This window comes from Xyrauchen texanus, chromosome 16 (assembly GCF_025860055.1).
Source record: "Xyrauchen texanus isolate HMW12.3.18 chromosome 16, RBS_HiC_50CHRs, whole genome shotgun sequence".
Taxonomy (NCBI): Eukaryota; Metazoa; Chordata; class Actinopteri; order Cypriniformes; family Catostomidae; genus Xyrauchen; species Xyrauchen texanus.
Window position 1 is genome coordinate 45,110,468 of NC_068291.1, and position 24,902 is coordinate 45,135,369.

Consider the following 24,902-nt stretch of genomic DNA (forward strand, 5'->3'; position numbering starts at 1 on the left):
TCATGCATTACAAGCACCATGCATTACAAGCACCATGCATTACAAGCATCATGTATTACAAGCATCATGCATTACAAGCGTTATCATGCATTACAAGCACCATGCATTACAAGCATCATGCATTACAAGCATCATGCATTACAAGCATCATCATCATGCATTACAAGCACCATGCATTACAAGCACCATGCATTACAAGCATCATGCATTACAAGCATCATCATCATGCATTACAAGCACCATGCATTACAAGCACCATGCATTACAAGCATCATGCATTACAAGCATCATGTATTACAAGCATCATGCATTATATGCATCATGCATTACAAGCATCATGCATTACAAGCATCATCATCATGCATTACAAGCACCATGCATTACAAGCACCATGCATTACAAGCATCATGTATTACAAGCATCATGTATTACAAGCATCATGCATTACATGCATCATGCATTACAAGCATCATGCATTACAAGCATCATCATCATGTATTACAAGCACCATGCATTACAAGCACCATGCATTACAAGCATCATGCATTACAAGCATCATGTATTACAAGCATGATGCATTACATGCATCATGCATTACAAGCATCATGCATTACAAGCATCATCATCATGCATTACAAGTATCATGCATTACAGGCACCATGCATTACAAGCATCATGCATCATGCATTACAAGCACCATGCATTACAAGCATCATGTATTACAAGCACCATGCATTACAAGCATCATGCATTACAAGCATCATGCATTACAAGCATCATCATCATGTATTACAAGCATCATGTATTACAAGCATCATGTATCATGCATTACAAGCATCATGTATTACAAGCATCATGCATTACAAGCATCATGCATCATGCATTACAAGCACGATTACAAGCATCATGCATTACAAGCATCATGTATTACAAGCATCATGTATTACAAGCATCATGCATTACAAGCATCATGCATTACAAGCATCATGCATTACAAGCATCATCATCATGTATTACAAGCATCATGCATTACAAGCATCATGCATTACAAGCATCATCATCATGTATTACAAGCATCATGCATTACAAGCACCATGCATTACAAGCATCATGTATTATAAGCATCATGCGTTACAAGCATCATGCATCATGCATTACAAGCACGATTACAAGCATCATGCATTACAAGCATCATCATCATGTATTACAAGCATCATGCATTACAAGCATCGTGCATTACAAGCATCATCATCATGTATTACAAGCATCGTGTATTACAAGCATCATGCATTACAAGCACCATGCATTACAAGCATCATGTATTACAAGCATCATGCATTACAAGCATCATGCATCATGCATTACAAGCACGATTACAAGCATCATGCATTACAAGCATCATGCATTACAAGCATCATCATCATGTATTACAAGCATCATGCATTACAAGCATCATGCATTACAAGCATCATCATCATGTATTACAAGCATCATCATCATGTATTACAAGCATCATGCATTACAAGCATCATGCATTACAAGCATCATCATCATGTATTACAAGCACCATGCATTACAAGCATCATGCATTACAAGCATCATGCATTACAAGCATCATGTATTACAAGCATCATGCATCATGCATTACAAGCGTTATCATGCATTACAAGCACCATGCATTACAAGCATCATGCATTACAAGCATCATGCATTACAAGCATCATCATCATGCATTACAAGCACCATGCATTACAAGCACCATGCATTACAAGCATCATGCATTACAAGCATCATGTATTACAAGCATCATGCATCATGCATTACAAGCGTTATCATGCATTACAAGCACCATGCATTACAAGCATCATGCATTACAAGCATCATGCATTACAAGCATCATCATCATGCATTACAAGCACCATGCATTACAAGCACCATGCATTACAAGCATCATGCATTACAAGCATCATCATCATGCATTACAAGCACCATGCATTACAAGCACCATGCATTACAAGCATCATGCATTACAAGCATCATGTATTACAAGCATCATGCATTACAAGCATCATGCATTACATGCATCATGCATTACAAGCATCATGCATTACAAGCATCATGCATTACAAGCATCATCATCATGCATTACAAGTATCATGCATTACAAGCATCATGCATTACAAGCATCATCATCATGCATTACAAGCATCATGCATTACAAGCATCATGCATTACAAGCATCATGCATTACAAGCATCATCATCATGCATTACAAGCATCATGCATTACAAGCATCATGCATTACAAGCATCATCATCATGCATTACAAGCGTCATGCATTACAAGCATCATGCATTACAAGCATCATGTATTACAAGCATCATGCATTACAAGCATCATGCATCATGCATTACAAGCACGATTACAAGCATCATGCATTACAAGCATCATGCATTACAAGCATCATGCATTACAAGCATCATGCATTACAAGCATCATCATCATGTATTACAAGCATCATGCATTACAAACATCATGCATTACAAGCACCATGCATTACAAGCACCATGCATTACAAGCATCATGTATTACAAGCATCATGCATTACAAGCATCATGTATTACAAGCATCATGCATCATGTATTACAAGCATCATGCATCATGCATTAAAAGCATTATCATGCATTACAAGCACCATGCATTACAAGCATCATGCATTACAAGCACCATGCATTACAAGCATCATGTATTACAAGCATCATGTATTACAAGCATCATGCATCATGCATTAAAAGCATTATCATGCATTACAAGCACCATGCATTACAAGCACCATGCATTACAAGCATCATGTATTACAAGCATCATGTATTACAAGCATCATGTATTACAAGCATCATGCATCATGTATTACAAGCATCATGTATTACAAGCATCATGCATCATGTATTACAAGCATCATGCATCATGCATTAAAAGCATTATCATGCATTACAAGCATCATGTATTACAAGCATCATGCATTACAAGCATCATGTATTACAAGCATCATGCATCATGTATTACAAGCATCATGCATCATGCATTAAAAGCATTATCATGCATTACAAGCATCATGTATTACAAGCATCATGCATTACAAGCATCATGTATTACAAGCATCATGCATCATGTATTACAAGCATCATGCATCATGCATTAAAAGCATTATCATGCATTACAAGCATCATGTATTACAAGCATCATGCATTACAAGCATCATGTATTACAAGCATCATGCATCATGTATTACAAGCATCATGCATCATGCATTAAAAGCATTATCATGCATTACAAGCACCATGTATTACAAGCATCATGCATTACAAGCATCATGCATTACAAGCATCATGTATTTCATGCATCATCATCATTTATTACAAGCATCATGCATTACAAGCATCATGCATTACAAGCATCATCATCATGTATTACAAGCATCATGTATTACAAGCATCATGCATTACAAGCACCATGCATTACAAGCATCATGCATTACAAGCATCATGCATTACAAGCACCATGCATTACAAGCATCATGTATTACAAGCGTTATCATGCATTACAAGCATCATCATCATGTATTACAAGCATCATGTATTACAAGCATCATGTATTACAAGCATCATGCATCATGCATTACAAGCACCATGCATTACAAGCATCATGTATTACAAGCATCACGCATTACAAGAATCATGCATCATGCATTACAAGCATGATTACAAGCATCATGCATTACAAGCATCATCATCATGTATTACAAGCATCATGCATTACAAGCATCATCATCATGCATTACAAGCATCATGCATTACAAGCATCATCATCATGCATTACAAGCATCATGCATTACAAGCGTTATCATGCATTACAAGCGTTATCATGCATTACAAGCGTTATCATGCATTACAAGCATCATGCATTACAGTGATTTTACCAAGCTGCAGAGTTTTGTTTGTTTGCTGTTGTGCCTAACAACATCCCTTACCCATGGTAAAATCACTGTAACACATGGCTTCGTGTGGCTTTTTGATACCACGACCAGTTTATGTATTTTACTCGTCTCTGATCAGTTCTAGGAATGCCAGAGTTTGTGAACGAGATGTGTCCTGATATGCCTCGTCTGGACGGTTTGATGAAGGACATTAATGACATGTCCGAGTCGGGTGCCAGATACACTGAGATGCCACACGTCATTGAGGTGGTGCTGCCCATGCTGTGTAACTATCTGTCGTACTGGTGGGAGCGTGGACCAGAGAACCGCTGTGAGAGCACCGCCGTCTGCAGCACCACTGTCACGTCTGAACATCTGAGCGTCATCCTCGGGAACATCTTAAAGATCCTCAACAGTAATCTGGGCATCGACGAGGCGTCCTGGATGAAACGCATCGCAGGTGAGCCATGTGACTGTTAGCGATAGAAAACGCGGTGGCATATAATCTGCAAAATGACCACAGATGTGATAGAGATGAAAGTTATTCAAAATAACACGTTTTTCTACTTTTGTGGAAATATGGTGCCAGTGTCCTCATATGTGGACATCATGTTTATCAGCGCGCTGATGTGCGAAAAATTAACGGATTTTTAAAATCACTGAATCAGACGAAACTAGAAGCAGAAGTTTAACCCTTAAATGACAGTCTTGAGTATTATGAACAGTGTTCAGTCGGTTTATATTCATTTAAATTATGTGTTGTGTATAGCAAAGCCAAAATACAACGTCCACACATGTGGACGCGTGGTCACATGAGGTTAAATGTTTTTGATACAGTAAATCAGGCAAATTTGTTGATTTACACTACTTGCAAGTCGCATTTCACTAATAATTAACGCAATGTGTCTTCATTTGCAACACTAGATTTACTTCACTAGACACGAAACAAACGTTTTGTTCTCAATTTTTAAAGTGTGCATGTGCTATCTTTCTGTAAAATTCAGTTGAGGATGACAGATATTGGATGTTGCCTATAACGATATCTAAGGTGGGCCTCGTTTCCCAATAATGATTGATCTTAGCGGTTAAGAGCATTTTCTGCAAGCGATTTTACAAACTTTCGTTATTTTTTACATGCGTTTCCCAAATCTGCACTTAAAGTGAGCGCTTGAGGACGCATTTTAAGTGCTACTTAAGAGAGTCGCTGTCCATGTGTAAAGTGCTGAAATATGAACTAGTGCTGCTCATCATTGTAACTTCATTATATTTGTACATAACTTTATAAACATTTGTAATTTACCTCATTGGAAAGATTTTTTCATAATTAACTACATAATTAATTGACTATAACGAGGTTCACCATGTTTTATTGCATAGCGCAAAATAAGCAGACATGATTAAGATGCGCTTTAGGGACGCAACACGTGGAGTAGGTGAGAGCGCCCTCGAGTGTCAGAGAGTAAGAGGACATGAGGATGATGATGAGATATATGAGAATATATGGACAATTTTCATGCACGGCAGCAATTGATTTACTTTTTACAGTTGGTCAGCCAAAATATCGGTTTTGCCAATATATCGGTGCTGATAAATTTGGAACTATCGGTTTCCGGCAGAAATGAATGAACTCCCCCTCGATGTGCGAGTGGTTGTTTTTCACCTCCGGAGACTGTGGTTGTACTCCAGATCGCTGCAGCGGACAAAAACTATCGCCGTTAATTTCTTCCGAAAACCGATAGTTCCCGATCTATCGGCACCGATAAATTGGCTAATCTGATATATCGGCTGACCTACTGTAAAATGATTTACATCGATCTAATGCAGTGACATTCAAGCATTAAGTGTGACTCATGTTAAAACACTAATTCTAATCTCACATACTATTTAGTACAGCTAGTATGCAAGTTAGTATTAGCCTGTAAATGAATTAATACGTGACATTGTGTTTGTTGTAGTTTATGCTCAACCGATCATCAGTAAAGCGCGAGCAGACCTGCTGAAGACTCACTTCCTACCCACACTGGAGAAACTGAAGAAGAAGACGGTGAAAGTGGTGATGGAGGAGGAGCTTCTGAAAGCCGACGGCAAGTGCGACACCCAGGAGGCAGAGCTTCTCATTCTCGATGAGTTTGCGGTGCTGTGCAGAGATCTGTACGCGTTCTATCCGATGCTTATCCGTTACGTAGACAACAACAGGTAACGGGAATATACGATGAAAGAAATTAATGCTGATAGACGTGTATATCTGGAAATGAATGACAAGATAGATGAAACCTGTGCTTACTGACTCAAATCAACCAGCTGTCACAATAATGACATTTGGCTGACGATTAATTGTCCAAGTTAGCTGTTACTTGTAGCAAGTAACAAGTGAGCAAGGGGGCTATTTTGTGTGTGCCTCTGAAACAGGAACTTTTTAAAAACACCTTCAGGGCTTAAAGGGTTAACTTAACAAACATCCATTAAAAATCAATTTTAACACTATTTTAATGATACTGCCTAAATCCTAGAACGTTATTTCTAGGGCCGAATTATATTTATTTGATTTAAGTTGACTTGCTGTTCCATCATTTTTAGGTCTCGCTGGCTGAAGGAACCCGACTTCGATTCAAACGAACTCTTCAGGATGGTGGCAGAGATTTTTATCCTTTGGTGCAAATCACACGTAAGATTTTGTGCTTTCAGACTCAAGACCGCTCAAGACCGCCAGCAGTGTGTGAGGCTCGTTTAAAACAGCGTCTGTAATCTCGAGAAACTCATTACTGAGTGCTTTGTAGTATTTTAATTGCACACAGATCAAAGAGCAGCCAGTGTCACAAAATCACTTTAAGAGTTCATGTTGTGGGTCGACAGTAATGCTGCTGGAATGAATGAGTTACCCAGAGTCCTTCACTAATGTAGATGAACTCACTTAGCTTTAAACTCAGGACAAATGCAAGAGGAAACGTTTATATATATATATCTCTCCTTTAGCACATGATCATGCCAAATAATAACGGCAGTAATAGCCTCACTTTGTTCTCTCTCTCTCTTTCTCCTGCAGAATTTCAAGAGGGAAGAGCAGAACTTTGTTGTTCAGAATGAGATTAATAATCTGTCCTTTCTCACCGGTGACAGTAAAACCAAACTGGCAAAGGTAAAACAGTCGGATTAATGTTTATTGTGTTCAGAATATTCTTAATCAGACAGACTCAGAGATTAAAGTTTTATATTAGCATCAAGATGTCTCTCGCGCTCTCTCGCTCACTCTCTGTCTCTCTCTCTCGCTCGATCTCTCTCTCACTCTCTCACCCGATGTTTCTCACTCTCTCTCTCGCTCGTTCTCTGTCTCGCTCTCTCTCACTCGATCTCTCGCTCTCTCGCTCGCTCGCTCTCTCTCTCGCTCTCTGTCTCTCTCGCTCTCTCTCACTCGCTCTCTCTCTCGCTCTCTCTTGCTCGCTCTCCCTCTCTCTCTTTCGCTCACTCTCTCGCTCGCTCTCTGTCTCATTCGCTCGCTCTCTGTCTCTCTCGCTCGATCTCTCTCGCTCTCTCTCTCTCTTGCTTGCTCTCTCTATCTCTCTCTCAGCACAATCTCTCAGCACAATCTCTCTCTCACTCTCTCTCTTGCTCGCTCTCTCAGCACAATCTCTCTCTAGCTCAATCTCTTTCGCTATCTCTCTCTCGATCTCTCTCTCGATCGATTTCTCTCTCTCTCTCGCTCGATCTCTCTCGCTCTCTCTCTCTCTTGCTTGCTCTCTCTATCTCTCTCTCAGCACAATCTCTCAGCACAATCTCTCTCTCACTCTCTCTCTTGCTCGCTCTCTCAGCACAATCTCTCTCTAGCTCAGTCTCTTTCGCTATCTCTCTCTCGATCTCTCTCTCGATCGATTTCTCTCTCTCGATAGATTTCTCTCTCTCTCTCGCTTGATCTCTCTCTTGCTCGATCTCTCTCTCTCGCTCACTCTCTCTCTCTCTCTTTCTCGCTCTCACTCGCTCGCTCTCTCTCTCTCTCTTGCTTGATCTCTCTCTCTCTCTCTCTCTCTCGCTTGATCTCTCTCTCTCTCTCTCTCTCTCACTCTCGCTCTCGATTACAATTCAGTTTTAATTTTTCACTGCCATGTTTCTCTCTTAAATGCACATTGGCTCACACTACAAACCGTCCACTAACAACGAATGTCATAAATACACCCGTGTTAAAAGCGAACGTGTGTTATTTCTGCACCATTAATGGCACTAAAACGAATTGCCTCCATTGGTTGAGCCAGTGTTGTGTCTGATCCTGTAGCGGCACTCAAACACACCGATTTCAGTTTTGTGTGATGCAGAAATGACACACCTCCCCTTTAATGATTAATATCCTCAGACAGAGGAAAACAAACTTCTCCTTCATTGTTTCATCACTCTCAGGTTTGTTTTCATAGCTAAACTAATTTTCTCCTGATGATACTAATATATATGCTTCTACTGATCTTGATAACTTCTGTAAGTAAGGGTTAATCCAGGGCTACTGTAGGTGTGCAATGCACGACGTGGAATCGAGAACCGACCCTATGAGAAGTGCTTTGAAATCTTTAGCGCACACCTAGCCGTGGATTAACCCGCTTATACCATGGTCATGTGCCGGTATTGATTAGTTGAAGCCTTCAGGGATTTTTGCAGCACATCCATATATGGCGTTGAGAGCAAAGCTATTTTCTATCATCAAGACACTGTTTGTGCAGTTGCTATTTGCGCCATTAAATATTAAGTTGTTTGCTACTATGACGAAATCATGTCTAATTTCGTTCTCATTTCATGCCGCTCCACCCCAAAATCACTCTCGCTCAAAAGCGCTCAAGAGTGATGACTTTTGAACTTGAGCGTTGGAGTTGAGTGATCGCATATGAGCGAATATTTGAGCGCCGTGGCAACTCGCTCCAGCTTGCATGCTCTGCAGTCAGTGATGTGTGATCACACGACGCCCTCTAGTGGTTGAGTGGGGCACAACAATATTAGATGAGGTTTAACTAATTTACAAATCATCTTGCTTGACAATGAAAGACACATTTGATTCTGGTTTCCTTCCCTCCCCCTCTGTGCAAAACATCCTAATCACCCTATCAGGGTGTATTTTGCATTCTAGCTTATTACACGGCAACTAAATACATAAATAAATGATCATGAAATATGTATTTGCCTTGAAATGATGTACTTATATGGGAGGAAATAAATGACTGAACAGCTGAAATCGACCTCCGGGTTGCGTCTGATTTAGGGGACGAGATTTATGTATTTTTTTTTTTGCTTGCTAGCTAACAATTAGCATGCAGTACCAACCTCGGCCACCAGGCGCCACTATCAGTAATCATGAAATCTTACAAGGTGACCGATGACAGCTGTGGAACTTGATCTGTTGATTTATAGTTGTATAATACTCTAATAAGAATGTTTTGCTAATTTTAATCAAGGAACGAACATATAAAATGTTTGAGAGTCTACTAATGAAATCATACAATTAAATTAATATTCCGCAGGTTACATATGTTTCATATGGCATTAGTTTCAAGTGTAACAGCGGGAGTTATTTGTAGTTGTTTGATGACGTTCACCACCGGGATTATGGATACTGCTATTGATGATGTGCTTTTTGTAATTGTTGGCCCCTGATAGATGTCATTGCACGTTTCGATGCCTCTCGCTGTAGTAACAATGCAGCTCACTAACTACGTTTTCATCCTAGGATTTTTGGTGAAAAAAGTTTTAGTGCATCATTATCGCTAAAATGTCACAAATGTCGACATCATATTTTTCTGTTCAACTCAAGCGCATAAACTCTTCGTCGATACATCAAATGTCACGAAAAACTGGTTTGGAAACACTTTTTGTCGATAAAATTGGCATTAACACAAAAATGTAGTGTCACATGACAGAGTTTGGCCCAATCGTTAGCCTGTGTTACCATGACGACAGTATTGAATGTTAATTTATTGTACGTGATTATGGATTGATCTTTACGGCATATAGATCCTGTACATTGAACAAATAAATGGCCACTGTTTGTGATTAATTTAATCGCAGTATTCATCCGTTAATTTATTAAAGTTGCTTTTCCATACCATTCAAAAAAATAGATGGCAGTCACGGAATTAGCCCACAAAACATAAAACATCATTTCTGTGCACAAAGATGTTTTAAGTAAAAAATAAATCCACAATACAAGGAGAAAAGCATCAGTGGATTTTTTTTGGAACACTTACAGCCCAATTCTATTAAATGATTGTTTAGATTCCCCGCGACCCTGTACACAGGATAAGCGGTTGGATGCGATGGATGGATGGATTGTTTAGATTTACTTTTGAAAAAATGCCGGCAAAATCCCCTGTATTAAAAAATGAATTATCAAACGAAAAAAGCATTAAATTAAATTAAAAAAATTACCAAATGAAAAAAGAATTAAATTAAATTAAAAACATTTCCAAACGAAAAAAACGTATTTTTAGACCTTTATATGCCTTTTCTTTACACAAACTTAAATTTGTCCAATGCAGAGTTCACTTTCAGAAAACCAGTTTTTGAACATTTTAAAACGATTAAATATTTTAAATCAAACCCTCTTTACCTCGGATCACATTTACTGCTTATTTTTGCATTATGAAGCTAAAATACATTTGAGATGATGATCAAGTTCAGTTGGGGGTTAAAAGTTGCTGGAGAAATATGCGGAACATGATGCAGTTGTCATGGCGATGCTTTAGATGAGATGAAGGATTAGATGCCCATCAGAAGGGCAAATGTTCTAAAGGTAAATGTTCCTTTTTGATTGCAATTCCTCTTCTTCTGATTGCTTTTATTTGTTAATTAAAATGACAGTAATCTGGCTAATTTCAATGAATAGTTTCAATAATCTCCCCATTTTACCAAAACTTCAGAGGAAAAAAATAGTGACATCTGGGAGGTGAATTAGCGATAAACACACATTTCTGAATGGCTTCAGGGCAGATTTAATTGGAGTTTAAATTATTTGATTAGCTTAATTGTAAAGATCACACAGTTATCCGAAACGTAAGAAAGATGACTTGCAATGACAGGTCTGATGCGACTAAATTCCCGTATGTGCGGTTGTTACTCAGAGATACCAGACCACTAGATGGCGCTGTTGACCAATCAGAATCGAGTATTCCACAGCGCCATGTAATAAACAGTTTTAACGCACGCATTAGACCATGGTATAAATGCATGTTTAATTAATGCAAAGCTATATTAGCAGAACACATATAGCTTTTGATTTTACTCCCTCATGATACACGTGTAAATAACATGATACATTTATAACTAACACAGGAAATGGAGAACGATTTGTTTAAATCTTAACATTATAAATGTAATCTCATGTTTGTATGTTTTTATTTCTGCCAATTGATGAAATTTGCCCAAAATTCACTTTCCAAATTTAAATTTTCTGAATACGGATCACAACAACTAGATTAAATTAAAACATTTTATAAAAGATGAAGCGTTGGCCTTTTAACCTTCTCTGACTTCAACACCGTTTCCTGTGTGAAATGTATTTTTCTAACCCTGTTATTTGCCTGTGCTTGTTTTGTCTTTATTTCTCCTGGTCTTGCTCACTCACAGTCCTTTCTTCCGAAGGTAAAGTGAGCATGAACTCTATATAAGCTGTTATAAACTCTAGAGCTGCCATCATCACATGTCTGTCTGTCTGTCTGTGTTTCTATATAATGTCTGTCTGTGTGACAGGAAAGGGGAAACTGTAAATAAACAGCAGTATATATCAGATGGTGAAGTGCAGTATTGTCAGTGGTGTCGCTCTTCTCTGAGTGTTTTGTGTTGTTTGTGAGTTTCCTCTCGCCGCTGTGTGTCATTATGTGTTTGAGGGACGGACAAAAAACCAACAAAATACAAACAAAACTTTCACGAGGGAGAAATAAAACATACGACACAAATAGAACTGAGAACAAACCGACTGGATAACAGGACAGGATACAAGCTACACGAACTGGAGACTGAACATGACACAACGATCTGACTGGGAAGACAAAGGAGAGAATATAAAGAGGAAGGGAAGACTGAACACAGGTGCTGCCAATAATCACAAGCAGCACGAATCTGCGTTGCCATGACAGTGTTGACTACGCTGCTCAGCAGCACCTGTGGGAAACATGAGGGAAAGAGGAAAACAAAAGAGAGGTGAGGAAACTGTAACAATCCTGCCACCTCACAAATTAGACTGGGGAACTGCCTCCGTGGCCGTGGTCATGGTCACTTGCAGAGACTGGGGAACTGTGGCCGTGGTCACTTGCAGAGACTGGGGAACTGTGGCCGTGGTCATGGTCACTTGCAGAGACTGGGGAACCGTGGCCGTGGTCACTTGCAGAGACTGGGGAACTGTGGCCGTGGTCACTTGCAGAGACTGGGGAACAGCCTCCATGGCAGTGGGCACTGACAGAGACTAGGGAACGGCCGTGGATCGCTGGCAGAGACTGGGGAATGGCCTTCTGTGGCCCTGAGCTCTGGCAGAGACTGGGGAACGGCATCCGTGGCCACTGGCAGAGACTGGGGAACTGTGGCCGTGGTCACTTGCAGAGACTGGGGAACTGTGGCCGCGGTCATGGTCACTTGCAGAGACTGGGGAACTGTGGCCGTGGTCACTTGCAGAGACTGGGGAACAGCCTCCATGGCAGTGGGCACTGACAGAGACTAGGGAACGGCCGTGGATCGCTGGCAGAGACTGGGGAACGGCCTTCTGTGGCCCTGAGCTCTGGCAGAGACTGGGGAACGGCATCCGTGGCCACTGGCAGAGACTGAGGAATGGCCTCCGTGCCCGTGGTCACTTGCAGAGACTGGGGAATGGCCTCCGTGGCCATGATCACTGGCAGGGGCATGGGGATGGGCACGGAGATGGCCTCCATGGATGCTGGTAGTGCCTGAAGAGTAGGGGCCCTTGTCCTTCTCCTCCGCTTCCGGACGGCATGAAGCACAGCAGTAGTAATGATGCCGCCTCCTGGCAGTCAACAGTGGGGTCCTCCACCTCCTGGCGGTCGGCAGTAAGAAGCCGGAGAGGCACCTGAAGCAGCTGCAGTTCACTTGGCTATCTCCTGGTGGTCAATAATAGGCTCGGCAGGCATCTCCAAAGACGCCGACAGAGGGGGATTTTGGGACTTGGTGTTTCCACCCTTGCAGCAGATGTTCCATCTCTGCCAATCGGCTGAGGTGGTCCACCAAATCCCAAAATGAAAACTCTAACCCAGCTTTTCTGGATGGATGAGCTTGTCCAGACCTGCCAAAAAGATTTGCTTGAGGATGGTCTCATCAATACCCCGACTGAACATGACACAACGATCTGACGGGGAAGACAAGACAAAGGAGAGAATATAAAGAGGAAGTGAAGATTGAACGCAGGTGCTACCAATAATCACAAGCATTGCCATGACAACGCTGACTGCGCTGCTGAGCAGCACCTGTGGGTAACACATGGAAAAGAGGAAAACAAAAGCACATGGACAACCCTGAGAGAGAGGTGGAGGAAACTGTTACAGTCCTACCACATCACGCATTAAAACCAGCCCAAAATGTCTGGATCATGAGTCTGTGTAACTTGTGTTGGTGTTTTCTGATGAAAAGTGACAATAGAATATTCTTGTCTTCCATCACTGAAGAGGAAATGACATGATTGTTATAAGCAATATTTCCATTTGGGGTTTGCCACATGCTTATGCCGTCTCAAACTCGAATGACTTTCTTTCTACTGCAGAACACAAACAGAGATATTTTGATGGAGATATGAGGTGTGTTTGTCCAGACAATGCATGTTAATGGGGTCCAACTCTATCATTTACATTTATGCATTTGGCAGACGCTTTTATCCAAAGTGACTTATAGTGCACTTATTACAGGGACAATCCCCCCGGAGCAACCTGGAGTTAAGTGTCTTACTCAAGGACACAATGGTGGTGTCTGTGGGGCTCGAACCAGCAACCTTCTGATTACCAGTATAGTGCTTTAGCCCACTACGCCACCACCACTCCATAAGGAACATAAAGCCATCATAGTGGTTTATTCCATGTCCTCTAAAGTGATATGATCAGTTTTCACGCCCATTTGGGCTGTTTTGTGATGATAGTTGCGGTTTGAGTTTTTTTTTGATACTTTTCAAATGTACCACACTCTCCAAAAGTTTGATGATAAACACTAGAAAATACAAATGCAACGTCTCGTAGATGTACAGTTGGACCAGTGTTCACCTCGTCAACGAAATCACTAATGAAATAAATATATATTTGGTTTATTTCATCAACAATAATTAATACAAGATGTAAAAGGTGCATCATGAATATAAATAAAAGGTTTTATTAAAGCATGCTGTTGACGAAAATATGACTGTGGCAGGGCGGAGGGCGGGGCCGGGTTGTGATCCTATGCACCCGGTCCCGTATTAGGCCAATTATGCTTCCGTGAGGGTTAAAGGCTGACTGCAGGGGACCCGGGAAGGAGCCCCTTCTCCCCTCGCGGTCGGCGGCCATCGTCCTCGTTCAGGCGGCTGGGCTCCTCGTCCCCCGGCAGATGGCCGTGGCTGCTCCGTTGGGGTGGACGGTAGTGGCGAGAACTCTACTACAGTGCATCCCTCCTCCTTCCCGGGTTTCGGCACCAATGTAAAGAGATCAATGGAAAGGAGGAGCCGAGAACCGGCTTGATAATATATATGATAGTTTTAATGAGAAACTTAAAACAAAGACACAAACACATATGACGGACATGTCCGTAAACGATCTCTCTCTCCCGCACGGTCCCCTGCAGTCGACCTTTAACCCTCACGGAGGCATAATTAGCCTAATACGGGACCGGGTGCGTAGGATCACAACCCGGCCCCGCCCTCCACCCTGCCACAATGACCAAAAAAATATACTGTCTTATGTGTATGTCACCATCTGTCTCTGTCTGGAATTCGCCGCGTGCGCCCTTATTTCATGAGTCGGGTAGAGTGGCGGCTTTTGAGGAGTTGTCACATAGATGGGTTTGGGTGATTAAGGCAGGAAGGGGGGCACTTATTTGGCCTTCCTGGAGGGTTGGCAGGGAGGAGGATTGGAGAGGGGCAGCTGGGTTGCAGTTGGAGTATGTAATCGATTAATATGTGGATTCTTTTTTGTTTTTATGGTTGGTTAATTTCTGTCTTTTTATATCATTGTGTATTTTCTTTGAACTGCTGTTTGTATGTGTGTCTGTTATTATTTAGTGTCTGACCACTCGGATGTATGTTGGGAGATGGGGGAGTATAATGATAAAAGTTGTTTCTGTGTTTTTCATGTGTTGTTTGTTTGGAATCAATAAAAATACATAATGACAAAAAAAAGTGGTTTCAATGTTTATGTCGATGTATTTAAAATGGCAACAGAATTGCGTGAAGCGTGACTCTTATGTTGGGATAAATGACAGCTTATTTTAATAAAGTTAAAGTGATAGTACTGATTATATTGTAACTGATATTTTAAGATGAGTATTTGCTGAATATAATTAACTTGTGCTTGATTAAAATGTTGTATATTATTTTATTGAACAACGCCCCTTTGAAATCCTCGTATCAAATATGATAAAACAGACTTTTGAGTCACCATTACATTACACTCATGCCCACCACAATATATATATATATATATATTAATATTTCTGTGTATTTTCATATCATTATAAAGATCTGATTGTTATACATTAATATCTATTATGATGTCATCTCACCAGAAGTTCCTGATAACCTGTGAAAAAATCGATTTCCCTTTTTTAAATGTCAATATAGTGTTTGCTGCATAAAATACATATGATGAAAATAGTTTATTAAAAAAAGAATGTTTTATTGATATTGTATCCTGTGATACATTTCAATCCATATTTAAGTAGCAAGAACAGGAAGTTGTCATGGTGAAACTCTCAAACATTTGGGATCTCAGAAAAGCCCAGAGAGTCTCTGATAATACCCCAAAATTTACCCCTGTAGAAAAACTGCAATAACAAACGTCCTGCACAAACATCAGGAGGATAATGAACTTTAAAGACTCGTGGATCAATTATGATACATAATAAAACAATTATTATTATTATTGAATTAGATTTCAAGGCACTTAAAGGTCGAAGAATCATCGTCTTGAAACCCGAACTGTGTTCCAGTCATGCCGGATATCAAGATTTATCGTAAAAACGTACATTTCTATTTGTTTCTCACTCAAAACTGATCTTATGGCTTCAGACGACATAGATTAAACCACTGGAGTCGTACGGATTACCCCTTACAATTCCTTCATGGACCCCATTGACTTGTGAAACACCTCATACTGATTGTGTAACGCAGGAGAAAGTCATACCAGTTTGAGATGACATTAAGGTGAATTTTTGGGTGAACTGTTCCTTTTATAATTCCTCAATATAAATATAACTTTTCAAAGAAATAAGCTAAAAGTCTGTTTGTTACTTTGATTTCGGTAGGTAGCACAATGTGCGGCAGAGCAGTCGAAACCCCCTAAATGGATCAAATGAAATGTGTATCCAATCAGAATTGAGCGCTATATAAAGCGGTTTCTCGAGCTCTTGATCGGGGCTGTTTACAGTGTTGTGTTGTGTCCCTCTCTGTCAGTCTGGAGGTCAGGATCAGGAGAGGAAACACAAGAAGCGTCGTGGAGATTTCTACTCCATCCAAACGTCTCTGATCGTCTCCGCTCTGAAGAAGATGCTGCCCATCGGTCTGAACATGTGCACGCCTGGCGATCAGGAGCTCATCCTCCTCGCCAAGACACGATACAGCCTGGTACAGAGGTCATGGGGTCAGGGGTTAAAGTTCACCGATGTAGTCTATGTGTCTGTGATGTAACGCTTTTGTTTGGTCGTGCAGAAAGACACGGATGACGAAGTGAAGCAACATATCAGACAGAACCTGCACCTGCAGGAAAAGGTGAGACTCACAAAACGATCATATTCATATTCTCATCGTCACACGGTGATTAAAGTGACGCTAATGAGACTCTTGTGTCTCACGCACACTGTCAGTCTGAGGACCCCGCTGTTCGCTGGCAGCTGAACCTTTACAAAGACGTGATCGTGAAGACCGAGGAAACTTCAGATCCAGAGAGAACGGTCGAGAGAATCCAGAGTATCTCAGCCGCTGTGTTTCACCTGGAGCAGGTCAGGATAGCTCATTACGCATTTATCATTAGCATGATTAAACTGATAAAGATAGTCAATAGACCTTTTGACAAATCTGTTGAAAATAACAATCACTGTTCCATGAGTTACTGATACTCCAGGCATCAAAACATAAACAAAACTGAGTGCACCGTAAAGATGCTGTAAGTGATATTTATCATGGAAAGATGTGACTGAAATAAGTGTTGTGAGATATCTCACCGGTCTCTGTGACAGATCTAAACTCTGTAAACAACAAACAAAAACATGTCTGCAGTCTCTGACACTTTCTGCCTGTCAATCATTTTACACGCTCTCATTGTATTCTAGTTTCAGCGAATTATTGAGGCTTAATGCCACTTTTATGCCATGTTGTTCATAACAGTTGTCAGTAGAGGGCGCTGTTATGCCGCTGTTGTTTTTAACAACCGTTTCTGCTCCTGTCGGACTCAATAAAGCTCATTGGGTAACTTTTGAGGGCGGGTTTTGTAAACTGGGGGTGTGGCTAATCCAACAGTTCATCTTGTGGAGATTCTAAAATGGCTAAAATCACTAACAGCACCTTTAAATATTATATATAAGGATGAATATAGAAATGGGCTTATATCAAATCAACCACATTATAGAAACTTCCTCAGGTGAAATGTATTATTTCGTTAATACTTTTTCTGAAGAAAGATAAACGTAAATAATGATGAAAGCCAAAGGATGAAATATCATGGATGAATATTTATTGAGTAATCCATTATTTTGTAGATTGGGGTCAAAGTGACAATTCCCGCCTATTTGTAGCAAAACTACAGGTCAAATAAATATCTTTATAAAGGTGTCAGTGCCATTATTTTATTTATACACAGAGATTGGAAGATATATTTCTAAGATCAGTTGAGTTCAGCACTTATCGCTGCATTATACGCCAATGATGGGAGTCCAAAAATGGGAAATAACACTTATTTGTGCTGTTTTTCCAAAGTTTGAGTGTCTATAACTCCAGAAGTATTAAAGATATCTTAATATCCTTTTAGATTCTGACTCAGAATAAGCTTTTCTATTTGTATATTTATTTTTGAAGTTATATATGGTTAAATCACAGAGATATGGGGCTCTCAATGTGGCTCCATCCGAAACTATTTACATTCTACCCATTTTAAGTGGTCCAATCTAAATCTGGGTCACATGGTATAAAGCTAGATTTTCTTGTCCAGCACAAAGGTGTGAAATATAAATAATGTGGAAACTAGAAATGTACCTTTATTTATTCCCCCAAAAATTTTTTTTATCCAAAATACACCCAAGACCACTTTACTCTCAACCATCATGAACAAAAATGACCGAGAACAATATATAATATTTATATATTTTTTTAAATATATATAAAGTATAGAGGATCAAATAAGAATGAAACGTACGCTATTTGTCTCTCATCTTTCTCTGTAGGTCGAGCAGCCGTTAAGATCTAAGAAGTGTGTTTGGCAGAAGTTGTTGTCTAAACAGCGTAAGCGAGCTGTGGTGGCGTGTTTCAGAATGGCACCACTTTATAACCTGCCCAGGTAACATTCGAGAGCTCCTCCCACTGTCTGTCTACCTGTCTGTCTGTCTACCTGTCTGTCTGTCTACCTGTCTGTCTGTGATCAGGATCAGGATCTGTGTAGTTATTTAAATCATTGATTTAATGCGCTAAACTGAGGAATTGTATTCACTGATGAGGGAAGATTGAGTCTGCCTAAATATCACATAAATCTGTTTTGTAGGCATGTGCTTTTTATTTCTTTACTCTTTCTTTTCTTCTTTCTCTTCATGTCACAACACCGTTCTCAGGCACAAAATTAATAATTTCTTCCTGAATTCGTACCGTCACTTTTGGCTGGACAGAATTCTTGAGAGTTGTGATAATGACTGTCTGCTTGCGGTGTTAACGGTAATGTAACGCTCAGAAAACGCTTGGTTTGCTTTATGTAAATCCCCCAATTCTGGGCCGTGGTTTGGACAATCACTCACACTATCTGACGGGTCATCTGACGAAACAAACACATGTTGTCCTCTTTCTAAAGTGTTTTGTTGAATCACAGAGGTGTAATGTTCATTTATGAGGGCTTTGCCTTGACTGTATTTTCTAATGTTCCAATAAGCTCCGATGAATTTATAATTGATATTAATGCCATTATTTTCACCAGATGACCAATCAGATTAACCTAAACTAACTTATTAACCTTCAGCCCTCCAGCACTTCCTGTTTCCAAAGCTCTGGTCTTGTCAGCATCCTCCTTTGGTATGTTAACCCTGCCTAACCTCTATCCCTCCCTCCGGCTCAGGCATCGCTCCATTAACCTGTTCCTCACGGGTTATCAGAGACTGTGGATAGAGGCAGAGATGTACTCGTTTGAGGAGAAACTAGTGCAGGATCTCGCAGTGAGTAACAGAGTTCTGTGAATCTCACCTCTACTTTTGTGGTGCCACTTTAATTGAAGAGAGGACTTTTGTGTCAACATCTGGGTCTGCAGGTTTCTAAACAAGCCTTAAAGAACCCATGAAATCCAAATGAGAGTTTATGTATTAAGTTCATGTCTGTTAGCTTTGATGCTAGTTTACTCCTAAATGTTGGCAAAATAAACCTTTACACATTTCAAATTTACAGTCTACGGAGCAGCTAAGAGGACAGGGCGGGATTTATTTTTTCTGTAATAGTTTTGCGTTCCCTCACAATAGTTTTGCGTTCCCTCACGATAGTTTTGCGTTCCCTCACGATAGTTTTGCGTTCCCTCACGATAGTTTTGCGTTCCCTCACGATAGTTTTGCGTTCCCTCACAATAGTTTTGCGTTCCCTCACAATAGTTTGAGTTCCCTCACGATAGTTTTGAGTTCCCTCACGATAGTTTTGCGTTCCCTCACGATAGTTTTGAGTTCCCTCACAATAGTTTGAGTTCCCTCACGATAGTTTTGAGTTCCCTCACAATAGTTTTGCGTTCCCTCACAATAGTTTGAGTTCCCTCACGATAGTTTTGAGTTCCCTCACGATAGTTTTGAGTTCCCTCACGATAGTTTTGCGTTCCCTCACGATAGTTTTGCGTTCCCTCACGATAGTTTTGAGTTCCCTCACGATAGTTTTGCGTTCCCTCACTATAGTTTTGCGTTCCCTCACGATAGTTTTGCGTTCCCTCACGATAGTTTTGCGTTCCCTCACGATAGTTTTGCGTTCCCTCACAATAGTTTTGAGTTCCCTCACGATAGTTTTGCGTTCCCTCACGATAGTTTTGAGTTCCCTCACGATAGTTTTGCGTTCCCTCACGATAGTTTTGAGTTCCCTCACGATAGTTTTGCGTTCCCTCACGATAGTTTTGAGTTCCCTCACAATAGTTTTGCGTTCCCTCACTATAGTTTTGCGTTCCCTCACGATAGTTTTGCGTTCCCTCACGATAGTTTTGAGTTCCCTCACAATAGTTTTGCGTTCCCTCACTATAGTTTTGCGTTCCCTCACGATAGTTTTGAGTTCCCTCACGATAGTTTTGAGTTCCCTCACTATAGTTTTGCGTTCCCTCACTATAGTTTTGCGTTCCCTCACGATAGTTTTGCGTTCCCTCACGATAGTTTTGAGTTCCCTCACAATAGTTTTGCGTTCCCTCACTATAGTTTTGCGTTCCCTCACGAAAGTTTTGAGTTCCCTCACGATAGTTTTGCGTTCCCTCACGATAGTTTTGAGTTCCCTCACGATAGTTTTGCGTTCCCTCACGATAGTTTTGCGTTCCCTCACGATAGTTTTGCGTTCCCTCACGATAGTTTTGAGTTCCCTCACTATAGTTTTGAGTTCCCTCACGATAGTTTTGCGTTCCCTCACGATAGTTTTGCGTTCCCTCACGATAGTTTTGCGTTCCCTCACAATAGTTTTGCGTTCCCTCACAATAGTTTTGAGTTCCCTCACAATAGTTTTGAGTTCCCTCACAATAGTTTTGAGTTCCCTCAGGATAGTTTTGCGTTCCCTCACAATAGTTTTGAGTTCCCTCACGATAGTTTTGCATTCCCTCACAATAGTTTTGAGTTCCCTCACGATAGTTTTGCGTTCCCTCACAATAGTTTTGAGTTCCCTCACGATAGTTTTGAGTTCCCTCACGATAGTTTTGCGTTCCCTCACGATAGTTTTGCGTTCCCTCACGATAGTTTTGCGTTCCCTCACGATAGTTTTGCGTTCCCTCACGATAGTTTTGCGTTCCCTCACGATAGTTTTGCGTTCCCTCACTATAGTTTTGCGTTCCCTCACGATAGTTTTGCGTTCCCTCACGATAGTTTTGCGTTCCCTCACAATAGTTTTGAGTTCCCTCACAATAGTTTTGCGTTCCCTCACGATAGTTTTGAGTTCCCTCACGATAGTTTTGCGTTCCCTCACAATAGTTTTGAGTTCCCTCACGATAGTTTTGCGTTCCCTCACGATAGTTTTGCGTTCCCTCACGATAGTTTTGAGTTCCCTCACAATAGTTTTGCGTTCCCTCATTATAGTTTTGCGTTCCCTCACGATAGTTTTGCGTTCCCTCACGATAGTTTTGAGTTCCCTCACAATAGTTTTGCGTTCCCTCACTATAGTTTTGCGTTCCCTCACGATAGTTTTGAGTTCCCTCACGATAGTTTTGAGTTCCCTCACTATAGTTTTGCGTTCCCTCACGATAGTTTTGCGTTCCCTCACGATAGTTTTGAGTTCCCTCACGATAGTTTTGCATTCCCTCACTATAGTTTTGCGTTCCCTCACGATAGTTTTGCGTTCCCTCACGATAGTTTTGCGTTCCCTCACGATAGTTTTGCGTTCCCTCACGATAGTTTTGAGTTCCCTCACTATAGTTTTGAGTTCCCTCACGATAGTTTTGCGTTCCCTCACGATAGTTTTGCGTTCCCTCACGATAGTTTTGCGTTCCCTCACTATAGTTTTGCGTTCCCTCACGATAGTTTTGCGTTCCCTCACTATAGTTTTGAGTTCCCTCACGATAGTTTTGAGTTCCCTCACTATAGTTTTGCGTTCCCTCACGATAGTTTTGCGTTCCCTCACGATAGTTTTGAGTTCCCTCACGATAGTTTTGCATTCCCTCACTATAGTTTTGCGTTCCCTCACGATAGTTTTGCGTTCCCTCACGATAGTTTTGCGTTCCCTCACGATAGTTTTGCGTTCCCTCACGATAGTTTTGAGTTCCCTCACTATAGTTTTGAGTTCCCTCACGATAGTTTTGCGTTCCCTCACGATAGTTTTGCGTTCCCTCACTATAGTTTTGCGTTCCCTCACGATAGTTTTGCGTTCCCTCACGATAGTTTTGCGTTCCCTCACAATAGTTTTGAGTTCCCTCACAATAGTTTTGCGTTCCCTCACGATAGTTTTGAGTTCCCTCACGATAGTTTTGCGTTCCCTCACAATAGTTTTGAGTTCCCTCACGATAGTTTTGCGTTCCCTCACAATAGTTTTGCGTTCCCTCACGATAGTTTTGCGTTCCCTCACGATAGTTTTGAGTTCCCTCACGATAGTTTTGCGTTCCCTCACGATAGTTTTGAGTTCCCTCACTATAGTTTTGCGTTCCCTCACGATAGTTTTGCGTTCCCTCACGATAGTTTTGAGTTCCCTCACGATAGTTTTGCGTTCCCTCACGATAGTTTTGAGTTCCCTCACTATAGTTTTGCGTTCCCTCACGATAGTTTTGCGTTCCCTCACGATAGTTTTGCGTTCCCTCACGATAGTTTTGAGTTCCCTCACTATAGTTTTGAGTTCCCTCACGATAGTTTTGAGTTCCCTCACGATAGTTTTGCGTTCCCTCACAATAGTTTTGCATTCCCTTCCACTTTATTATAAGTTTATGTTTGTTAACATTAGTAAATGCATTAGGTTCCATTAACTAACAATTAACAAAATAATGTTTATGGTATTTATTAATCTTTGTTAATAGAAATGGCATTTTTCATTGATATTAATATTAGTTCATAGTACATTACCTAAAGTTAACTTAAAAGACTTTTGATTTTAAGAATAATTCCGGGAACGCAAAACTATTTCAGAAATAAAGTCCCGTCCTGTCTTCTAAGGGACTCGGTAGAATGTTTTCTCTTCAGACAAAAATTTAATAAAAATATTGACTATATCATCTTGTGCTCATGGGCAGTAAAATGCTCTCAAGAATGAGTTTGTTCCCTACCTATAAATGATACACGTCACCTACAACGTGAGATGTTTCAACAGGAAAGAAAACTGTGTTCATGAAGTGATTTCATGGGGTCTTTATGGGGGACATTAGCACATGTAAGATATGAGATAAAGTCCAATATAAGCTCTTCAAATACAGTATTACAGTCTAAATTCTGTTCAAGCAGAATTCAGATTAAACACCCATCGGTCACATTCATGACATCTCTGGCGTGTCCGAGAGTGTCATAACGTCCGTCTGCAATCTGTCATATCAAACACTCAGATTTACTGGTAACATTTGTTGTAGATTCCCTTCATAAACGTTCCAGTAAATTGGCATCATGATGATGTGATTAATGATGTGGAGTGTGTCAGTGAAGGTCATCGACATAAGACTAAATGAGGATGAACACATGTGCTGCTTCCGAATATCCATACTTCTGTACTATATAGTATGCCAAAAACAGTATGCCAATGGAGTAGTATGATTGAATCTACAGTATTCATGATCTACTATTTCCAGTGAGGTTTTGAAGTGCGGCTCAACTGGACAATTAACTAATTAATTCCTCGGGAGTGAAGGAGACGTCACGTTCAAAACACTGGATTTAAATTTAAGGCGGTGAAATGCGACTCGACAACTCTTCTCAACTCTAAATCATAGACTGTAAAAAAAGATGGACGACGCCCTGTAGATAATCATTGCTAGCATGTTTAAGCATGTAGACAGGAATTGGTAGCATGTTGCTAACATGTTTAAGCATGTACCTAGGAATTGGTAGCATGTTGCTAACATGTTTAAGCATGTAGCTAGGCATTGTTAGCATATTTAAGCATGTAGCTAGGCATGGCTAACATGTTTAAGCTTGTAGCTAGGCATTGCTAACATGTTTAAGCATGTAGCTAGGGATTGCTAACATGTTTAAACATGTAGCTAGGCATTGATAACATCTTTAAGCATGTAGCTAGGCATTGCTAACATGTTTAAGCATGTATCTAGGCATTGCTAACATGTTTAAGCATGTAGCTAGGCATTGTTAGCATGTTCAAGCATGTAGCTAGGCATTGCTTACATGTTTAAGAATGTAGCTAGGCATTGTTAGCATGTTTAAGCATGTAGCTAGGAATTGCTAACATGCAGATAGGCATTACTACCATGTTGCTAACATGTTAAAGCCATAGACTGTAAAAAACGATGGCCGACGCCCCTTCGCTCTTTTCCATTGGTGAGAACTGAAGCCGCCAGTGTCCCGATGTGGCGCTGACATCTTGGGACTTGAGTCTGCGCAGTTGCGATTTCGGGACCAGACCTGCGCAGTAGTGAGCAGGAAGTAAAGCCGCGAAATCAAGGCCCCGCCCTCACTCTCGCTGAATCAATCGCAAGCACACGCCCCTTTTGACTTTTGATTTATGACGGTGTGAAATAATTAATTATAGAAATGTAGATATTACATTTAAAGCTCCAATCTCCTCAGTCCTCCGAAGATCCCGAAAAAAAGTCAGTTGGTGCTTCAGTGACTACTTCACTGTGAGAACCTGTCAATCACAGCTGTCAATCATGATGTCACAGCAGCGTTTTTATAGCATCAAATAACTAAAAACAAACTTATTTTGAAAGCAAACACTTGAAATGAC

General features: G+C 40.6%; 1 protein-coding gene across 1 annotated transcript in view; it reads left to right on the forward strand.

Moving 5' to 3' along the window:
* LOC127656938 (ryanodine receptor 3) overlaps positions 1-24,902 on the forward strand; it is a 245,618-nt gene that overhangs the window by 176,801 nt on the left and 43,915 nt on the right. The window contains 9 exon segments of the mRNA XM_052145505.1: positions 4,116-4,436; positions 5,932-6,172; positions 6,554-6,641; positions 7,020-7,112; positions 16,575-16,745; positions 16,830-16,889; positions 16,985-17,119; positions 18,557-18,669; positions 19,432-19,528. Of these exon segments, the coding sequence (XP_052001465.1) occupies positions 4,116-4,436; positions 5,932-6,172; positions 6,554-6,641; positions 7,020-7,112; positions 16,575-16,745; positions 16,830-16,889; positions 16,985-17,119; positions 18,557-18,669; positions 19,432-19,528 (1,319 nt within the window).